The sequence below is a fragment of the Dipodomys spectabilis genome, unplaced genomic scaffold (genome assembly GCF_019054845.1).
Source record: "Dipodomys spectabilis isolate Male_0828 unplaced genomic scaffold, ASM1905484v1 ptg000530l, whole genome shotgun sequence".
NCBI lineage: Eukaryota > Metazoa > Chordata > Mammalia > Rodentia > Heteromyidae > Dipodomys > Dipodomys spectabilis.
In genome coordinates, this window is record NW_024871207.1 from 79,086 (window position 1) to 99,200 (window position 20,115).

At 57.7% G+C, this 20,115-nt stretch overlaps 2 protein-coding genes across 4 annotated transcripts in view; one reads left to right on the plus strand and one right to left on the minus strand.

Moving 5' to 3' along the window:
- Traf2 (TNF receptor associated factor 2) overlaps nucleotides 1–11,976 on the plus strand; it is a 31,835-nt gene extending 19,859 nt beyond the window's left edge. For both annotated transcript variants that reach the window (XM_042670245.1, XM_042670243.1), the window contains exons 5-11: nucleotides 256–417; nucleotides 5,265–5,336; nucleotides 6,649–6,723; nucleotides 7,870–8,151; nucleotides 8,504–8,681; nucleotides 9,612–9,760; nucleotides 10,495–11,976. In XM_042670245.1, the coding sequence (XP_042526179.1) occupies nucleotides 256–417; nucleotides 5,265–5,336; nucleotides 6,649–6,723; nucleotides 7,870–8,151; nucleotides 8,504–8,681; nucleotides 9,612–9,760; nucleotides 10,495–10,713 (1,137 nt within the window). In that variant the 3' untranslated portion in view covers nucleotides 10,714–11,976. The remainder of the gene's footprint in view (nucleotides 1–255; nucleotides 418–5,264; nucleotides 5,337–6,648; nucleotides 6,724–7,869; nucleotides 8,152–8,503; nucleotides 8,682–9,611; nucleotides 9,761–10,494) is intronic.
- On the minus strand, nucleotides 2,769–5,257 carry LOC122099717 (glycine-rich cell wall structural protein 1.8-like). 2 transcript variants are annotated; one of them, XM_042670253.1, is made up of 3 exons: nucleotides 4,531–5,257; nucleotides 4,250–4,412; nucleotides 2,769–3,923 (listed from the first exon to the last, which is right to left on the minus strand). In XM_042670253.1, exons 2-3 carry the CDS (start codon nucleotides 4,329–4,331, stop codon nucleotides 3,040–3,042), a joined length of 966 nt encoding a protein of 321 aa, XP_042526187.1. In that variant the 5' UTR covers nucleotides 4,332–4,412; nucleotides 4,531–5,257; the 3' UTR covers nucleotides 2,769–3,039. The 2 variants fall into 2 exon arrangements, with proteins under 2 accessions (XP_042526187.1, XP_042526186.1); XM_042670252.1 differs by having other exon boundaries at nucleotides 4,250–5,257.
- Nucleotides 11,977–20,115: the final 8,139 nt, after the last annotated feature.

Below are 20,115 nucleotides of genomic sequence, written 5' to 3' on the forward strand. Positions count from 1 at the left end.
GGCTCCGACACGGCGTGCGCTCAGCTGCTTGGAAGCAGGGCGGCCTTGGGGGCAGTGTCCACTCCAAGACCAGCTGCAATGGCATAGTCCCTTGGCTTCGTCTGGGGCAGGCAGAGTCACTGTCAGAGCAAGAAGAGGGGACCCACTCCCCTGTCTGCCCCTCTGATCTGTCTGTGGAGCGAGGTCTCGGTATAGGTGGCAGGAGCCCATGGCATCTGCGTGCGCACTGCATACGCCTCCTCCTTTTGCTGCCAGAGCTGCCACGAAGGACTCTGCCCGTTCCTGCTGACCGAGTGTCCCGCCTGCAAAGGCCTCGTCCGTCTGTGCGAGAGGGAGCGCCATGCTGAGGAGGAGTGCCCTGAGCGGCGCCTGTGCTGCCCCCACTGCCAGGCCCCCTGCAGCCACGCCGGCACGGAGGTACACTGCGGAGGCCGCGCCACGGCGCTGAGCTGGAGTGTCGTGCCTGCGGTGGGAGCCGCCTGGCCCCGCACACCTGCTCCCTCCGCAGCATGAGCCCTGCCCAGAGCCGGGGGGGGGGACTAGCCTTTCACCACGCGAAGTCACGCAGCACCAGCCGGGGCTCATGCCTCTCACCCAGCTACTCAGGAGGCTGAGATCGGAGGATCACAGTTTTTGAAGCCAGCCCAGGCAAGAAAGTCCAGAAGACTCTTTATCTCCTTAACTACCAAAAAAAAGCCAGAGGTGGATCTTTGGTTCAAGTGGTAGAGTGCTAGATTTGAGCAGTAAAACCCAGGAACAGCACCTAGGCCCCCCAAGTTTAGGCCCCAGGACCAATACTTTAAAAAGTCTTATTACCTGGACACAACAGCCCATGCCTTTAATACTAGTTACTTGAGAGGGTGAGATCAGGAGGATCCCATGTTGAGGCCAGCCAGGGCAAAAATGTCATCAGGACCTCCCCTTAGCCAGTGGAAAGCTGGTTTGAACAGCTTGGTGCAGTGAACACACTGAGCGGTCCAGCTGTGTGGGAGGTGTAAGTTGGGGGACTGAAAAACAATGAAAGCAAAAAAAGACTCCGGTGTGGCTGAGGCGGAAGGCCACATGCCTAGTGAACTGCAACTACCAAGAAGCCCACCAAAAGCACGGGTTAGAGAAGTTTACACGTGGGGCTGGGAAGGTGGCTCAGTGGTAGAGCGCTTGCCTTGCATGCATGAGGCCCTGGGTTCCATTCCTCAGCACCACATACGCAGAAAAGGCTGGAAGTGGTGCTTGGCTCCAGTGGTAGAGTGCTGGCCTTGAGCTGAAGAGCTGAGGGACAGCGCCCAGGCCCAGAGTTCAGGCCCCATGACTGGCAAAAAAAAAAAAAGAAAAAAAAGTTTACACGTGCAGATGGTGAGTGAGGAAGGTCCTGGGAAGCCCCAGCTGGAGTGGGCAGTGGGCAAAGAGGGCAACTGGTGTGGGCATGGACAGCTCAGCATCTATTCACTTCTAAAGGGCACAGAGTTAGTGCTTCTGACCACTCCTAGCTTTCCATCGCTGTACCATGCCCTGAGATAGATACCTCCTACACCAAGCCTCTGAGATAGATACTCACCTCCTACACCAAGCACCTGAGATAGATACTCACCTCCTATACCAAGCACCTGAGATAGATACTCACCTCCTACACCAAGCACCTGAGATAGATACTCACCTCCTATACCAAGCACCTGAGATAGATACTCACCTCCTACACCAAGTACCTGAGATAGATACTCACCTCCTACACCAAGCACCCGAGATAGATACTCACCTCCTACACCAAGCACCCGAGATAGATACTCACCTCCTACACCAAGCACCTGAGATAGATACTCACCTCCTACACCAAGTACCTGAGATAGATACTCACCTCCTACACCAAGCACCCGAGATAGATACTCACCTCCTACACCAAGCACCCGAGATAGATACTCACCTCCTACACCAAGCACCTGAGATAGATACTCACCTCCTACACCAAGCCTCTGAGATAGATACTCACCTCCTACACCAAACACCTGAGATAGATACTCACCTCCTACACCAAGCCTCTGAGATAGATACTCACCTCCTACACCAAGCCTCTGAGATAGATACTCACCTCCTACACCAAGCACCTGAGATAGATACTCACCTCCTATACCAAGCACCTGAGATAGATACTCACCTCCTACACCAAGTACCTGAGATAGATACTCACCTCCTACACCAAGCACCCGAGATAGATACTCACCTCCTACACCAAGCACCCGAGATAGATACTCACCTCCTACACCAAGCACCTGAGATAGATACTCACCTCCTACACCAAGTACCTGAGATAGATACTCACCTCCTACACCAAGCACCCGAGATAGATACTCACCTCCTACACCAAGCACCCGAGATAGATACTCACCTCCTACACCAAGCACCTGAGATAGATACTCACCTCCTACACCAAGCCTCTGAGATAGATACTCACCTCCTACACCAAACACCTGAGATAGATACTCACCTCCTACACCAAGCCTCTGAGATAGATACTCACCTCCTACACCAAGTACCTGAGATAGATACTCACCTCCTACACCAAGTACCTGAGATAGATACTCACCTCCTACACCAAGCACCTGAGATAGATACTCACCTCCTACACCAAGCACCTGAGATAGATACTCACCTCCTACACCAAGCACCTGAGATAGATACTCACCTCCTACACCAAGCCTCTGAGATAGATACTCACATCCTACACCAAACACCTGAGATAGATACTCACCTCCTACACCAAGCACCTGAGATAGATACTCACCTCCTACACCAAGCACCTGAGATAGATACTCACCTCCTATACCAAGCACCTGAGATAGATACTCACCTCCTACACCAAGTACCTGAGATAGATACTCACCTCCTACACCAAGCACCTGAGATAGATACTCACCTCCTACACCAAGCCTCTGAGATACTCACCTCCTACACCAAGCACCTGAGATAGATACTCACCTCCTACACCAAGCACCTGAGATAGATACTCACCTCCTACACCAAGCACCTGAGATAGATACTCACCTCCTACACCAAGCCTCTGAGATACTCACCTCCTACACCAAGCCTCTGAGATAGATACTCACCTCCTACACCAAGCACCTGAGATAGATACTCACCTCCTATACCAAGCACCTGAGATAGATACTCACCTCCTATACCAAGCACCTGAGATAGATACTCACCTCCTACACCAAGCCTCTGAGATAGATACTCACCTCCTACACCAAGCACCTGAGAGAGATACTCACCTCCTATACCAAGCCTCTGAGATAGATACTCACCTCCTACACCAAGCCTCTGAGATAGATACTCACCTCCTACACCAAGCACCCGAGATAGATACTCACCTCCTACACCAAGCACCTGAGAGAGATACTCACCTCCTACACCAAGCACCTGAGATAGATACTCACCTCCTATACCAAGCACCTGAGATAGATACTCACCTCCTATACCAAGCCTCTGAGATAGATACTCACCTCCTACACCAAGCACCTGAGATAGATACTCACCTCCTATACCAAGCACCTGAGATAGATACTCACCTCCTATACCAAGCCTCTGAGATAGATACTCACCTCCTACACCAAGCACCTGAGAGAGATACTCACCTCCTATACCAAGCCTCTGAGATAGATACTCACCTCCTACACCAAGCCTCTGAGATAGATACTCACCTCCTACACCAAGCACCCGAGATAGATACTCACCTCCTACACCAAGCACCTGAGAGAGATACTCACCTCCTACACCAAGCACCTGAGATAGATACTCACCTCCTATACCAAGCACCTGAGATAGATACTCACCTCCTATACCAAGCCTCTGAGATAGATACTCACCTCCTACACCAAGCACCTGAGATAGATACTCACCTCCTATACCAAGCACCTGAGATAGATACTCACCTCCTATACCAAGCCTCTGAGATAGATACTCACCTCCTACACCAAGCCTCTGAGATAGATACTCACCTCCTACACCAAGCACCCGAGATAGATACTCACCTCCTACACCAAGCACCTGAGAGAGATACTCACCTCCTACACCAAGCACCTGAGATAGATACTCACCTCCTACACCAAGCACCTGAGATAGATACTCACCTCCTACACCAAGCACCTGAGATAGATACTCACCTCCTACACCAAGCACCTGAGATAGATACCTCCTACACCAAGCCTCTGAGATAGATACTCACCTCCTGTACCAAGCACCTGAGATAGATACTCACCTCCTACACCAAGTACCTGAGAGAGATACTCACCTCCTACACCAAGCCTCTGAGATAGATACTCACCTCCTACACCAAGCATCTGAGATAGATACTCACCTCCTACACCAAGCACCCGAGATAGATAGCCCTGGAGACAAGTTCACGTTAGCTCACCTTATGTCTGAGAAGAGCGAGAGAGAGGAGAGGGAAGTGAGGTCCATGGTGCTCTCAGGGCCACCCCCTCGAAACCTAGAGCCCTCCCCCCGGGCACTGCCCCCCAAAGACTCCGTGACCCTCACCATGGGTGACTAAGCCTTTCTCACACGGGCCTTTGAGGGACACTAAGCCCAGCCGTAGCAACAAGTAACAGTAAGAGCTTGTGCATCACTTCCTGTCTTACGCCTCCTGTGGTCTGCTTATGCCTTCCTGCTCATAGAGTGACGCTGGGATTTACTGAAGACAGGCTCCCTCTCTGTGTTCACTGATGTGTCTCTGGGGTCACCCGGTCTGCGATGCTCCCCAGGGGTGGCGCTCTCCCTGGGGCTTGCTGCCTGCTGCCCTTGCCGACTCCCCTAGGTATCCTCAGGGTGCTTCTCCGTCACGTGCACAGACCAGCGCCCGTCATGGCTCAGGTGCTGCACAGCGCACGGTGGAGCCGGAGCTCGTGTCCACGCCCCGTGCAGCCTGTGTGCGTGCCTAGGGTAGCTGTCAGCAGTCTTGCCCTGCTTAGCACAGCCATTGTCCCTCTCCGCGTGAACCCCTTGCTCCAGTCAGGGGTGGCAGCGTGGTGGCGCTCCCTTCTTCAGTCTTCTGCAACGGCTCTGTCCTGTGTGCCCTGTGGTGGATGAGGAAGGAAGCCATCAGGTCTGAAGCTCTGGGGCCTGCAGGTGGCCACCCCGTGTTCTCCAGAGAGCACTGGCAGGGGCCACAAGTGTACCAGCTGCCCTGGGGTGTCAGCCCCGTGCGTCCCTGCCTCCCCTGCCCTGGGCCGCAGCTGGCGCCCTGCCTTGTGTTCTGACAGTGTCTCTTTTAGGCACATCGTGACGTCTGCCCTGAGTTCCCACTGGCCTGCGACGGCTGCGGGAAGAGGGTCCCTCGGGCTGAGGTAAGGCGGCCCTTCCTGTCTCTGAAGACTGGGTGCTGGGCGTGCTGGTGGTGGAGTCTGGGGCTAGGAGTGGGTTGTGACCTTGTGCCCAGAGGGCAGCAGCATGCAGCAGAGGCTCCCTGCCGCTGGGCCGCAGGCAGGGTAGACGTGACGTGCCTGGTAGTGTGGCCATACTCGTGGAAACCCAGGGCCTTATGCACACAGGAACAGCTCCACCCCAACATGTGATCATCCTGAAAGTTAAATTAAACGCGTTGTTACTGATCTTGAGCTGAGAGTGTTGCAGCAACGCATCGCATCGTCGTTCTGTGGAATCTGGCCCTGCCTGGACAGGGCCTGTGCTGCCCCCTGGAGGAGCGGTGCGGGACTGCACGCAAGAGCGTGCCCCTGGGCTGGGGGGCTGAAGGGGCAGGCGGCTCCATACTGCTCTGGACGTTGGGGTCAGGGTGACGCTGCGGGGGGGGGGCTTGTGCTCAAATGACAGCAGGCTGAGCCTTCAGCACGGGCTGCCTCCTTGCCTGGCTTCCGCTCAGGTTGGGGTCACTGCGCAGTTGGCGGAGGGGCGGGGCTTTCCTCTCCCGTCGCAGGAGTCGGGTCCAGGCCGTGCTCCCTGACGGCCATGTCCTTGCTGGGGACGAGCTGCCGTCCGTGCCAGGTGCCCTCTGCACCGGCGCGTGGCCATGTGCTCTCTGCGGAGTGGAGTGGCGGCTGGTTGTCTGTGCTGGCGGCCCTGTGCCCCATGCCTGCGTTGGGTCTGGAGTGTGGGCCCGTCCCCCCGAGGCTGCCCGGTAGTCATGGCTCACTTCCTCACAGTGTGGACCTGACCACTTGTGACCTTGGCCTGCTGGGCTGGGGGAGAAGGGCCAGTGTTGAGGACTTGTTCTGTCCTTGCTTCCCTGGCTGACGCTGCCTGTGTGTGTGCACTGGCCCTGCAGCCTCCTGTGTCTGCCAGGCTGCCTGGGTGCAGGGAGGTGCTTGATTCCTACTGGGCTGACCCCTCTCCGTGAACTTCTTGCTTGAGAACCTGCCAGGCTTTGGGGCCTGACCACGTTCTTGAGACCGAGGTGCCAGGATGACGCTTTCAGTTGGCACGGACACCCTGTCACCCTGAGCTGGCGCCTGCACCCTTACCGCCTCACTTAACCACCCCACTGCCAACGACACGGGCGGCAAGTGGTTCTATCCTCTGGGAGTGAGGAGGCCTGTCTCCACGAGGCCAGCATCTCTTGTGTGAACTCCAACCTGGTCCATGGGTGGGGTGGGAAGGGGCCTGGCCGACGCCCGCCCTCACGCCCATCTTCCTCCCCGCCAGCTCCAGGACCACATCAGGACATGTGGCAAGTGCCCCGTCCCCTGCAGATTCCACGCCGTAGGCTGCTCCGAGGTGGTGAGTTAGGGGCTCCGTGGGCTGGGTGGGCTCTGGGGCTGGGTAGGCTCTGTGGCTCCATGGGCTCTGGCTCTGTGGGTTCTGTGGTTGGGTAGGCTCTGTGGGCTCTGGGGCTCTGACTCTGTGTGTTCTGTGGCTCTGTAGGTTCTGTGGTTGGGTGGGCTCTGTGGGTTCTGTGGCTCTGTGGGCTCTGGCTGGGTGGGCTCTGTAGGTTCTGTGGTTGGGTGGGCTCTGTGGATTCTGTGGCTCTGTGGGCTCTGTGGCTCTGTGGGTTCTGTGGCCGGGTAGACTCCGTGGGCTGGTGGCCTCTCTTTCCTGTTGTGTCTTGCTCATCACAGTCCCAACAGCTGCATGCTGTCCTCCTGCCCAGACGGAGGTGGTCCTTTAAGCCAACTGCTGGTGCCTTTGCTGTAAGCCTTCTCAGTGGGCTGAGAGCTGAGGATTGAGGGGTTTTTTTGTTTTGTTTTTTGTGGGCTGAATTCTGGGCCTGGGCGCTGTCCCTCAGCTCTTCAGCTCAAGACAAGTGCTCTACCACTTGAGCCACAGAGCCACTTCTAGCTTTTTTTCTGCTTATGTGGTACTGAGGAATTGAACCCAGGGCTTCATGTATGCAAGGCAAGCACTGTACCACTGAGCCACCTTCCCAGCCTTTTTGTTTGTTTGTTTGTTTTTGGTCATGGGTCTTGAACTCTGGGCCTGGGCGCTGTCCCTTAGCTCTTCAGCTGTAGGCAAACGCTCTACCACTTGAGCCACAGCGCCACTTCCTGTGGGACTCTTTATCTATAGTTAACCACCAGAAAGCCAGAAGTGAAGATGTGGCTCAGATGTTAGACTGAGTCCTAGACCTAAATACCAGCAAAAATAAAATAAATTATAAAGTAAGGAAGTTATACAGGAGTCTTTTAAAAAGACAGTGGCAGATTGAACACTGTCATGTAGACAGGAAGAATAACAGGCCGCACTGTCGCCCGGTGCTCCTGCATCCTGGTGCTCCTTGTCCCTTGGTGTATAAGACCCTGGACTGTCGGCATCTGGGCCAGCATGTGCTGCGTGAACCAGCGCTGTGCTGCGTGAACCAGCGCTGTGCTGCGTGTACCAGCGCTGTGCTGCGTGTACCAGCGTCTCGCTCTTGCCGTTTGTTTGCAGGCGGAGGCTGAGGACCTGCAGGAACACGAGACACAGCGGCTGCAAGAGCACTTGGCACTGCTGCTCAGCTCACTGCTGGAGGCGCGGGCGCCCCCGGGGGTGCCCAGCCAGCTCGAGCCAGAGATGCTGCAGCGGTGCCAGGCCCTGGAGCGGAAGATAGCCACCTTCGAGAACATCGTCTGTGTCTTAAACCGGGAAGTGGAGAGGGTGGCCATGACCACGGAGGCCTGTAGCCGACAGCACCGGCTAGACCAGGACAAGATTGAAGCCCTGACAAGCAAGGTCCGCACCCGTGGATGAAGCTGGCCCTGTCCACGCCCTTGAAGGCTCTGGCCACTGTGTCCCTGAGGCCTGTGCTCTAAGACACCCCTGGGCGTCACCAGGGCCGGGGCTGACACCTCTTCCCGCTGGCCTGTGACGTGCGCCTGGCACAATGCAGCTTCTGGGCCCGTGTTTCCTAGGGTCTATGCGGACCTGCAGCACGCACCTTACCTGGGGGCTGAACCCAGGGACGCCTCAGGAGGCACTGGAAATGGGCAGCCTCTGGAGACTGGCCAGTAGGGTGTGGGCTCAGGATCCACAGCATGGGGTGGGCACGAGCACCCTGTAAGAGCAGAGTGGTCTTGCCCCCCAGGTCCAGCAGCTGGAGAGGAGCATCGGCCTCAAGGACTTGGCCATGGCTGACCTGGAGCAGAAGGTCCTGGAGTTGGAGGCGTCCACCTATGACGGGGTCTTCATCTGGAAGATCTCCGACTTTGCCAGGAAGCGCCAGGAAGCCGTAGCCGGCCGCACGCCTGCCATCTTCTCCCCAGGTACCCACAGAGCTTCTCGCCTGCCTGCAGCATGCTTTCCACCCAGGGCCCGCATGGGGTGGCTCCCAGACCAGGGCGGGCGTGTTTCCTGACGGCGGGCACAAAGCATCTGCCTCTCTGAGGTGAGTTGGGTAATGTATGACCTCTCGGGCAGGTAGGATTGGACACAAGAAACTGGTAGGTGGCAGGCTGGGTTACAGAGTATCTTCATTGGCTTGGGGAGGAGCGGGGTGTGTGCGTGGCAGTAGAGTGGGTGGTAGGGGTGGACCAGCACAGCCGTTGCTCTTAGATGCCAGATTTTTGGTTTTTTTGTTTTTTGGGTATTTTTTGGTTGGTCATGGGGCTTGAACTCTGGGCCTGGGCGCTGTCCCTGCACTCTTCAGCTCAAGCAAGTGCTCTACCACTTGAGCCACAGCGCCACTTCTGGTTTTCTTGTGGTTCATTGGGGATAAGAGTCTCATGGACTTTGCTGTCCAGGCTGGCTCTAAACCACGATCCTCAGATCTCAGCCTCCTGAGTAGCTAGGATGTCAGGCGTGAACTGGTGCCCAGCGAGGTGTCAGCTTTACGGTGCTGGGGGCTGAGCTGAGCAGGCTGAGCTGGCGTCTGCTGCCAACAGCGGCCTGGCCTCTTCTCTTATCCCGGCTCCTCTGGGGGCCTGCGGGCCCCTCCCCCCCGCCCCCTCCCTTCTGTCTGCAGAGGCCGCTCACTGCAGCGCCAGGCCCTTGCCGCTGGGCTGGGTCAGACTCCTTTCCCCGCTCCCTCGTTTGTTCCGGACGCTTGGGTGCGTCTGTCTGGCAAGCCCTCGAGTGCGCGTTCCTGGGGAGCGTCTCTGGGCGGAGGCTGAGGCGTCGGGGGGTCTTCCCTAGTCTCCTCGCGTGGCAGACCCCCGCACCCTGCCTGGCCTTTACCTTCCCTCGCACGTCCCCAGCCTTCTACACGAGCAAGTACGGCTACAAGATGTGTCTGCGAGTGTACCTAAACGGGGACGGCACGGGGCGCGGCACGCACCTCTCCCTCTTCTTTGTGGTGATGAAAGGCCCCAACGACGCCCTCCTCCGGTGGCCCTTCAACCAGAAGGTGTGAGAGCTGGCAGGCCGGGGTGTGGGCTCGGCCTGTCCAGGCCCGGGTGTGCCCGGCGTGTCGGACAGCGGTGCTGCGGCACGGGTGCTCCAGTGGGAGCTGGCTCACGGACCCACTGGGACATGAGCGCCAGAACAGTCCCCAGCTGCAGGCTCGGCAGGGGCAACCGAGAGCTGAAAACCGGGGTCTGCCGTGGCTGAGGACTTGGAGCTCCCAGTCCAGGTTGGGAGGACGGCCCCTTCCCTGCCTTCCTCACCCCGTGCCAGCTATGGCCCGGCTGCTGGCGGAGGAGAAAAAGCAGTTGGCAGAGGACAGAAGGCTCGGGGCCCGGGCTGGGCTGACCACGCCTCAGGACCTAGTGAGAAAGGTGTCCATAGATGGACCCTGCACTCAGGCAGCAGAGCTGAGTTCTAGCAGGGGTTCTGGGTGCCCATTGGCAGGCGGTGCCCATCAGATGAGACAGAGTGGCTGGTGTGCCCAGATGCGGCGGGGGCCTGTGGCCGCCTGCCAGGGGCTGCCCGCGGCCTGAGGTTCGGGAGAGGGCCACAGAGGGGCTGCCCACGGCCTGAGGTTCGGGAGAGAGCCGCGGAGGGGCTGCCCGCGGCCTGAGGTTCGGGAGAGAGCCGCGGAGGGGCTGCCCGCGGCCTGAGGTTCGGGAGAGAGCCGCGGAGGGGCTGCCCGCGGCGCTCCGGTGGCTCAGGCGCAGCCCCTCCCGGGTCCCCTCCTCACAGGTGACGCTGATGCTGCTGGATCAGGACAACCGGGAGCACGTGATCGACGCCTTCAGACCTGATGTGACCTCGTCCTCCTTCCAGCGGCCCGTTGGGGACATGAACATTGCCAGCGGCTGCCCCCTCTTCTGCCCCGTGTCCAAGATGGAGGCCAAGAACTCCTACGTACGCGATGACGCCGTCTTCATCAAAGCCATCGTGGACTTGACAGGGCTTTGACCACCCCAGCCAGAAACAGCTGCGCAGCTGGAGCCCGCACGGGCAAGACCCTGCTGGACAAGGCGCCAGGAGGCCTCGGCCTGTGACCAAGCGCCCTGACACGCGGAAGGAGCCGCCAGCAGGTTCCCAGCCGGCAGAGACCGTGGGGGCCCTGGAGAAGGTCCCGCACAGGCCTCTCGCCGCTCCCCTCGCCGGCCTCTGTGCAGGGAGGGCGGAGGGCAGCCAGAAGGGGGGCCCTGCTCCCCTCTCGGAGACCGTGGGATGGTAGTGGGTGCTGCTGGGGAGAAGGGCCTGTGCCTGCAGAGTATGGCCCTAGAAAGAAGGGTGCTGAAACCCAGTGCTCACGGGCTGAGCCTCTGGCCAGCCTGTGGCCAGCCCAGGGCTTGCTCAGCCTCACTGTCAGGCTGAGGAGAAATCATTAAACCACCTCGCTGTCTTGAGTGTGGCGTCTGCCTGACACCAGGCCACAGGTGGCTCCCACCTGGGCCACGGCAGCCCCCTGCCCTCCTCCACCCCCGGGACCTCTCTGTCCTGTCCCCGTGAGTGCCCCAGGCACCTGTGGGAGCAGCCGGGACACACTGCAGTGTGCTCAGGGTGAGCAAGGCCTGTGCCCTGAGTGCGTGCAGGGGCGGCCCGGGGCCCTGGCAGGAAGGACCGGGAGGAAGCCGGGCCTCCCACTTACTGGCCGCTCAGGCATCTTCAGAGGTCACCTGATGGAAAGAAGAGCAAGACCGTCCCCACGCAGGACTGCCGCAGCCCTGTTCTGCCTGGGGGTAAACTTGGGGGGGGGGTGTCAATGTGTAGCAGGCGCACGCAGAATGGCGGGCAGTTGACCGACCACTCACCCCGTGTGCTGGGCTCCCAGTGGACTTCACTGCTGCGGGCATACTGACGGAGGAGACATCATCTTTCTCCTGAAAACAGTCTTCAAGTTCTCCAGGCCTCCCTGGCCTGCTGGCCCGCTGGGATGGGAGGTGCTGGCCCGTGCCAGGCTGTGCCGGCCCTCGCGGCTGTCCTTGGCCGTCTCTGTTGGGCTGTGTCCGGCAGGCCCTGGGTGTGCGTGGTCGCTGCTTGGGGTGCTGGCGGTCTGCCGTGTTTGTTGCTCATTTTGGATCTCCCCTGCTGTCTTCAGCTGTGATGCTGGGTTTCGCTCACCCCTTCACACTTGTACTGGGTTGGCTTTGTGAACTCTGTGTTGTAGAAAGGTTCTAAAGTTAGGATGTGGCCAGTTAACACTCTTAAATTTTGGTTTTCCATATGGTGGGTTTCTGAGTTTGGGAATTTATTTATGCCAAAACTGGGGTTTGAATTTAGGGCCTTGCACTCTTGCTTAGTTTTTTTTTGCATAAGGCTAGCACTCTATCACTTGAATCACAGATCTACTTCTGCTTTTTGCTGGTTAATTGGAGAGAAGAGAGTCTCTGACACTGTCTTTCCCAGGCTGGATTCAAACCATGATCCTCGGGTCTCAGCCTCCTGAGTCGCTAGTATTACAGGCGTGAGCTATCAGTGCCTGGCTTGAAGCTGGTAGATCAGACATCATCTTCAGAGGGTAGGCAGCTCAGTGGTAGAGCACACACTTGGGCCCTTGGTTCAATCCCCAGCACCAGAAGAAATCAAAAGTGGAACTGAAACTTGTCGCTCGCTCACAGGAATGCGGTCAGGGACAGCCACCGCGGATGGAGTCCCTTGCAGCCGGCACTGCTGGTAGGCAGGCGCCCCACGCCCTGGCACCTGCAGGGACCCAGGTCAAGAGAATATGCTGCAAAGTGGGCGAGGGCCCCGGCCCCAGTGCCACGTGAAGAGCAGGCCCCGGGAAGCGGCATCTGCACCGGCACTCCTGGGGGGGCGTCCCAGGGGACGTGCAGGCTGCGCCCCAGGGGGCGTTACGTGCACGGACACCTGCAAGTTTCCAGATCTCACAGACTGGCACTGGCACTCGGGTTTTAGGACATGTCAGCCCCTGTCCCATCGCTCTTCCGGACAGCCGGGAACAAGTATCTGGATACCTGTGTCACTCACTTGGGCTTCAAGCTTCATCAGCATGATAGCATAGATCAGATTGTGTGTATGTATGCATGTGCTGGTACTGGGGCTTGAACTCAGGGCCTCACATTCTTGCTTAGCTTTTTTGATAAAGGCTAGCACTCTACCACTTAATCCTCACCTCCACTCTGGCTTTGTACTGGTCAGTTGAAGAAAAGAGTCTCAAGTTTGTGTGTCTGGACTGGCTTCGAACTGCAGTTTTGAGGTCTCAGCCTCGATTACTGGTGTGAGGCACCAGCCTTGGCTGGCGTGGCTTTTTCCCTCTCAGCCAGTGCCCTACCCCTGTGCCACACCTCCAGTTGGCATTTTGCTAATAGTTGGAAATAAGATATCTTTCTGGTTTGTCTGTCTGGACTGGCTTCCAACGGCATGAGCACCCGTGCCCGGCAGGACTTGTCTTGAGCGGCTAGGCAGCACTGCATGTGTGGGGAACTCATTTGCTGACTGGTTTGCCTCCTGGTGGACATTGGTGCTGTCTCCACCACTGCGCTGTGGAGACGCTGGGCATGTGCTCCATGGCTCCCAGGACTCACTCCCTGGGAGCAGAGCTGCTGGTTGTGCGTTTTGTTTTCTAGAAATTGTCAAGTTCAGCTAGGTGTGGTGGTGCACACCTGTAACCCCCGCCCCGGGGAGGCACGCAGGACTGTGTCCGAGGCCAGACGTCTCCCTGGTGAGCCTCGGTCTCTCTGGACACTTGCCAGACTCCCTGCTGCAGGGCCTGCACTCCGTCAGCACCCACCATCTGCTCTCCCGCACCTCACCGCTCAGAAGTTCAGTTCTGTCATACTTGGAACACTGGTCATTTTCAAGCATCCGTGGCAGGGCCAGTGTGTGGTGATCTTTGCTCACAGATCCTCTGCTCTGCCTCCTGGTGGTGTTTGTCTTGAGAAAAAAATGCCCTTCAGCACTCTGTCGCTTTGTGTCTCAGACATTTTCTTCCAATAGAAGCATGGCACGGCGTTGCTAAGCTGGTCTTGCTCTGGCTTCAAACCTCCGGGGCCGCCGTGCACTGCAGCGAACCCATTTGATTTTAATTATGTATTTATTTAAAAGATAAGGTCTTGCAGGGTTGGTCTTAACGTGCGTGTGCATGTGTGTGGGTGTGTGCGTGTGTGTACGTGTGTGGGTGTGGGTGTGCGTGTGTGTGTGGGTGTGGGTGTGTGCGTGTGTGGGGGGGTGGGTGGGTGCATGTGCGTGTGTGCACGCACGCGTGTGTGTGGGTGTGTGTGCGTGTGTGTGTGCGTGGGTGGGTGGGTGTGCTGTGTGGGTGTGCGTGGGTGTGTGGGTGTGCGTGTGGGTGGGTGGGTGTGCGTGTGGGTGGGTGTGGGTGTGTGCGTGGGTGGGTGTGTGTGGGTATGGGTGGGTGTGTAGGTGTGGGTGTGTGTGAGTGTGGGTGTGTGGGTGTGTGGGTGTGGGTATGGGTGTGCGTGTGGGTGTGCGTGGGTGTGTGGGTGTGGGTGGGTGTGCGTGTGGGTGTGTGCGTGGGTGTGTGTGGGTGGGTGTGGGTGTGGGTGGGTGTGTGGGTGTGGGTGTGTGGGTGGGTGTGGGTGGGTATGTGGGTGTGCGTGTGGGTGTGCGTGGGGGTGTGCGTGGGGGTGTGGGTGGGTGGGTGTGCGTGTGGGTGTGGGTGTGTGGGTGGGTGTGTAGGTGTGGGTGTGAGTGTGGGTGTGTGGGTGTGGGTGTGTGCGTGTGGGTGTGCGTGGGGGTGTGTGCGTGGGGGTGTGGGGGTGGGGGTGTGGGGGTTTGGGGGGGTGGGGGTGGGGGTGTGTGGGTGTGGGTGTGTGCGTGGGTGTGCGTGGGTGTGTGTGTGTGTGCGTGGGTGTGTGTGTGTGGGTGTGTGCGTGTGTGGGTGCGTGTGTGCGTGTGCGTGTGTGTGGGTGTGTGTGCGCGCGTGCGTGTTTGGGGGTGTGGGTGTGCGTGTGCGTGTGGGTGGGTGTGGGTGTGTGCGTGGGTGTGGGTGGGTGTGCGTGTGGGTGTGTGGGTGGGTGTGTAGGTGTGGGTGTGAGTGTGGGTGTGTGGGTGTGGGTGGGTGTGTGCGTGTGGGTGTGTGTGGGTGTGTGCGTGGGGGTGTGTGGGTGGGGGTGTGGGGGTGTGGGGGTGTGTGGGTAGGGGTGTGTGGGTGTGGGTGTGTGCGTGTGTGTGTGCGTGGGTGTGCGTGGGTGTGTGCGTGTGCGTGGGTGTGTGCGTGTGTGGGTGCGTGTGTGTGGGTGTGTGTGCGCGCGTGCGTGTGTGTTTGGGGGTGTGGGTGTGTGGGTGTGCGTGTGGGTGTGTGGGTGTGTGCGTGTGGGTGTGTGGGTGGGGGAGTGTGCGTGGGTGTGTGTGGGTGGGTGTGGGTGTGGGTGCGTGTGCGCGCGCCAGTCCTGGGCTTGAACTCAGAGCCTGCACACTGTCTCTGAGCTGTTCTGCTCAAGACTAGAGCTCTGCCACTTGAGCCATAGCTCTGCTTCTTACTTTTTGGTGGTTAATTGGAAATACACGGACTTTCCTGCCCAGGTTGGCTTCAAATTGAGATCCTCAGATCTCAGCGTCCTGAGTAGCCGGGATTATAGGTGTGAGCCACTGGCACTGGTGTAGGCCACACAACTGGGATTGTAGTCATAAGACATCATGCCCAGCCCACTACTTGCCTCTTTTGCAGTCTGAGGCTGGGACTGAATTTGGGTACTTAATGCCTTTGCTTATCCGCTAGTGCTCTACCAGTTGAGCCACACCTCCAACCCCATATCGCCCTGTCCAGATACCATGGTTATAGTAACTCAGGTTCCTCCAACTTTATTTTTAAGTTTCAAAACTGCTTTAGCTATTATTTGTTCCTCTGTGAAAACATACAATTCTTAGAATCATCTTACCTATATCTATTTTTCTATACAGTGGTTCCCTCCTGTAATGCCAGCCACTTGGTAGGCCGAGATCAGGAGAGTCACATTTTGAGATGAGCCTGGCAAAAAGTCTGCTGTTCTCCGTCAGCTGGGTATTGACAGCCACAGTAGGAACTACAGATAGGATCATGATCCAGGGTAGTCTAGGCAGAAAATGGGGCCCGATGCAAAAAGTACCCCAAAGCCAGGTGCTGTGGCTCACGCCTATAATCCTAGCTACTCAGGAGGCTGAGATCAGAGGATCAAAGTATGAAGCCAGGCCTGGCAAGAAGTATGAGACTTTTATCTCCAACTAACCCCCCAGAAAACCGGAGGTGGCGCTGTGGCTCAAAGTGGTAGAGTGCTACCTTTGAGTGCAGAAAGCTCAGGGACAACATCAGGCCTGGAGTTCAAAATCCACAACTGTGCACTTGTGCGCACACAACAGAGTAACCAGAGCCAAAGGGGCTGGAGGTGTGGCTCAAGCAGAAGAGCACCTGCCCCCCGAGTTCACACCCAAGTCCTGAAGAACAAAGTTCCTGTTGGGCCTTTCGCTGGGACTGCATCAAGCCCTCTCTTAGTGTTACGCTAAGCCCTCAGCCCGTGTGCCAGCTTGCCCTTCCCACCCCGCTAGACCTCTTGGTGCTTCTCTACGTAGGCCTGCCCTCAGCCCGTGTGCCAGCTTGCCCTTCCCACCCCGCTAGACCTCTTGGTGCTTCTCTACGTAGGCCTGTGTGTGGCGTGCTGGTCTCTAGCTCCGGGGTAGGAGGTTTGCTGCATATGAATGAAAACAGCCATGAGAGCTTGTTTTGCTTTTCCCCCCTGGACTTTCTGCACACCCTGTTCCCCTGGCCCAGTCATCCTGGGCAGGGCCGCTCGGGCGCTTCCAGGGTTCCCGCTGTTCAGTGTGATGTCACTGGGCCTTTTGTTGCTCTGTTTTGATGCCACTGCCAGGCTGAGCCAGTTCCCTTCGCCTTGCTTTCTGAGGGGTTTCCATCATCACTGGTTTTGTTAACTGCCTTTCTGTGTCACGTGACATCTTCTGTGCTAACCACAGTAGTTGGTCTGTAGAGAGGAGCCAGCCTTGCGTTTCTGGAGTGGGCCCCACTCAGCCATGGCGGCTGCCGCTTTCATAGCGTGCTGGGCTCCACAGCATTTTCTCGAGGGCCTCGCTCCTGTGTTTCTCACGTGGGTGTGTCTGCAGTTGTCTTTTTGTTCCCTAGTCCCTTCTTACTTGTGGTTTCCCTGGCTAGAGGCTATTATCCTCATTTAACTGATGTCTAGAAACACGAAGTAGAAAACGCTAGAAAGCCGGGCGCTGGTGGCTCACGCCTGTAATCCTAGCTACTCAGGAGGCTGAGATCTGAGGATCGCGGTTCAAAGCCAGCCCGGGCAGGAGTGACCATGAGACTCCTATCTCCAATAAACCACCAGAAAACCGGAAGTGGCGCTGTAGCTCAAGTGGTAGAGCACTCGCCTTGAGCTGAAGAGCTGAGGGACAGCGCTCAGGCCCAGAGTTCAAGCCCCACGACCAACAACAACAACAAAAGTCGAATGTTCAAACTGTACCTTTCTGAGCAGCATGATAAAATTCCTCACTGCCCTTTACCACCTTCTGTCTGCGGCACCAGATATGTGAGTCTGCACCCCGGCTGGATAGGCTGCACTGTAGATGCTGTGCCCACTGGCCTCCTCAGGCAGGCCAGCATGGGGTTTGAACTCAGGGCCTCGTGCTTGCCAGGCAGGCACTCGGTCACGGAGCTCAGGGCTCCTGCCCGCCAGGCAGGTACTCCGTCACTGAGCCACACCTCCAGTCCTTGGTTGCACCAGTCACTTTTGAGATTGGGTTTTGACTTTCCCCAGGTGTACCTAGGCTTTGATCTGCTATTTTAGGCTTCTCATCACAGCTCGATGACAGGCATACCCAACTTCTGTTGAGTCTCCCAGACACCTACCAGGCTGGCCTGGAACCTCCCTGCATCCTCCTGTCTGGCCTGCCTTGTAGCTTAGTGTGGCATGCCCAGCTGCTGGGGGAAGGGGCCTTGAACGTATGCCTGCCTGGGTTGGCCTCCAACAGTCTGTGTGTGCGTGCGTGCATGTGTGTGTGTGTGTGCGTGTGTGTGCGTGCATGGTCGCAGGGCTTGAACTCAGGGTCTGGGTGCTGTCCCTAAGCTTTTTGTGGAAGGCCAGCACTCTGTCACTTTGAGTCACAACTCTACTTCCACTATTCTGGTGGTTAATTGGAGGTGTCTCACAGACTTTCCTGCCCTGGCTTTGAACCGTGATCCTCAGATCTCGGCCTCCTGTGTAGCTAGGATTACAGGTGTGAGCCACTGGCACCTGGCTCCAACCACCGTCTTACCATCCTCCAAAGTTGCCAGGGTTCCAGGCATGAGCCACAGTGCTCTTCTCCTCAGCTATCATACGCCATGGGGGTTTGTACTCCTCTCATCTTTATTTTACCAAAAATGGGCCCAGAATCTGCCGTCCTGGTGCAGAGACAACTGATCTACCAGAGAGTGATGGGCAAAGGTGCAGCATCTGAGTATTTGTGAACAGAACATGGTATTTATCGCCTGTGGTCTCAGGACAAGCCCTGGTGGAAAGAGGGACACTGCTGTCTGACAGAGCTGACGGCAGGAGCGAGCCGGTTGGTGTAACAAGCTCCTTACCACTGGGATGTGGCTTTGGATCTGGGCAACGGACGGAGTTGGGAGAATCTGGAAAGAGCCATGGGGACGTCCAGACAGATGTTCTTGGCAGTGGTCAAGTAGCCGTGAGCAAGACTGTGGTGGGGCTACTCAGGTCAGTAATGGAAGCAGCAAGGTGCTAGAAATGGGGCAGGGGAGGCAGTCCTGTCACAGAGGGCTGGCACCATGCAGCTGTGCACATGCCCAACATCTGTATGGGAGGGAAAGAATCAGCAGCAAAGCACTCTGGGTACTGGATGGTTTCTTTTACCTGCATATATAGCAAAATGGGAGCATAGGGAATTACTTAAGCACAGGATTTATCATTAGAAAGGTTCATAGAAGACCCTCAGTCTGCTGCTGTGTGGTAGAGAAGGTAGGACATTGCCAGGGCACATCTCAGGTGTCTGCTGTGGACAGCACAGGGGAGGCCTGGAGAGCGGGGGTTTGCAGCTGAGGCGCTTGCAAGCTCTGCGTCCCAGAGCACCCAGGCCACGGCACAGCAAGGCGGAGGGGGCTGGCCCTGCCCCTTTGAGAAAGCCCTGGCGTCCACCAGGCACTAGTTCTTGTTTATTGTTTGGTCATGGGGCTTGAACTCAGGGCTTGGGCGCTGTCCCTCAGCTCTTCAGCTGGCAGGCTGAAAAGGCAGGCACTCTACCACTTGAGCCACAGCGCCACTTCTGGTTTTCTGGTGGTTCATTGGAGGTAAGTCTCGGACGTCCTTCGGGGCTGGCTTTGAACTGTGATCCTCTGATCTCAGCCTCCTGAGTAGCTGGGATGACAGGCGTGAGCCACCGTGCCCAGCTCGGCACTAGCTCTTGCTGCGCAGGGCGTGGGAGCTGGGCTGGAGCAACCTCGCCGGATGGTGGAGTCTGTGACCGGCAATGGAGTTGTGGCAGGTGTTGTGGGTGGGGCCGTGGCAGAGGCAAGGGCAGTGTGAGCAGAGCCCTCCTTCACCCACCTGTGCGCACCAGCCCAGGAGGGCTGCACACCCAACCCACCCGAGTCCAGCAAGGCTGTGAGTGGCCGCTGCGGCCTCGTCCAGAAGAACGTGGAGTTAAAGCTTACTCCCTAGCTGCAGGACGCAGCAGGGCTTGCCCTGTCAGAGTTTGGACTGGGGAGCTGTTCCTCTTCGTCTCGCCCGTCTTCTCCGTCTGGGATGGAATGGCCCCGGCGTCCCAGCCAGACCCAGTTCTGACCTTGGCACTGTGAGTGACGTTGGAAGGAGCGAAGGGCTGGGGCTCTGGGTGTGAAATGGGTGCAAGGGTTGTAGGGATGAGGCCCGGACATGAAGGGTTTCTGGGCCGGTCCTGGGGTGCCGCCCGCGGGTGGAGGATGAGTTCTATGTCCTGTGTCCCGTTCCCCTCCCCCCCTCCCCCCGCAGTGAGCCAGCCGGGCTCTTACCACCTGCCAGCACCACGGGTTTGGATTTCCAGCCTCCGCAGCCAAGAGCCAGCACACTTCCAACCATCGTAAATTACCCAGTCGAGAGTGCTCAGAGCAGCAGAAGACCAAATATGTCTCCAAACGTCTGTCCCGACACCGCGGAGCGAGGACGTTCAGGGTGGTTGGATCCTTAGGGCCCAGCCCCTCACGGGGCCGGAAGTGCCCTGTCTGCAGCGTTTCCATCCCGGGTGCAGTCCAGAGTCCGAGAAAAACTTAATGGTGTTATGGCAGCAGTGCAGACTGAGGCCAGGGCCAGCTCTGACCCAAGCCGTAGTGAGCCTCGACGCTTGCTCTGCACGTGGGAAGCAGCTGAGCTGGGAATGCTGGGTCGGAATGCTCTGCACACGGTGACATTCACTTAG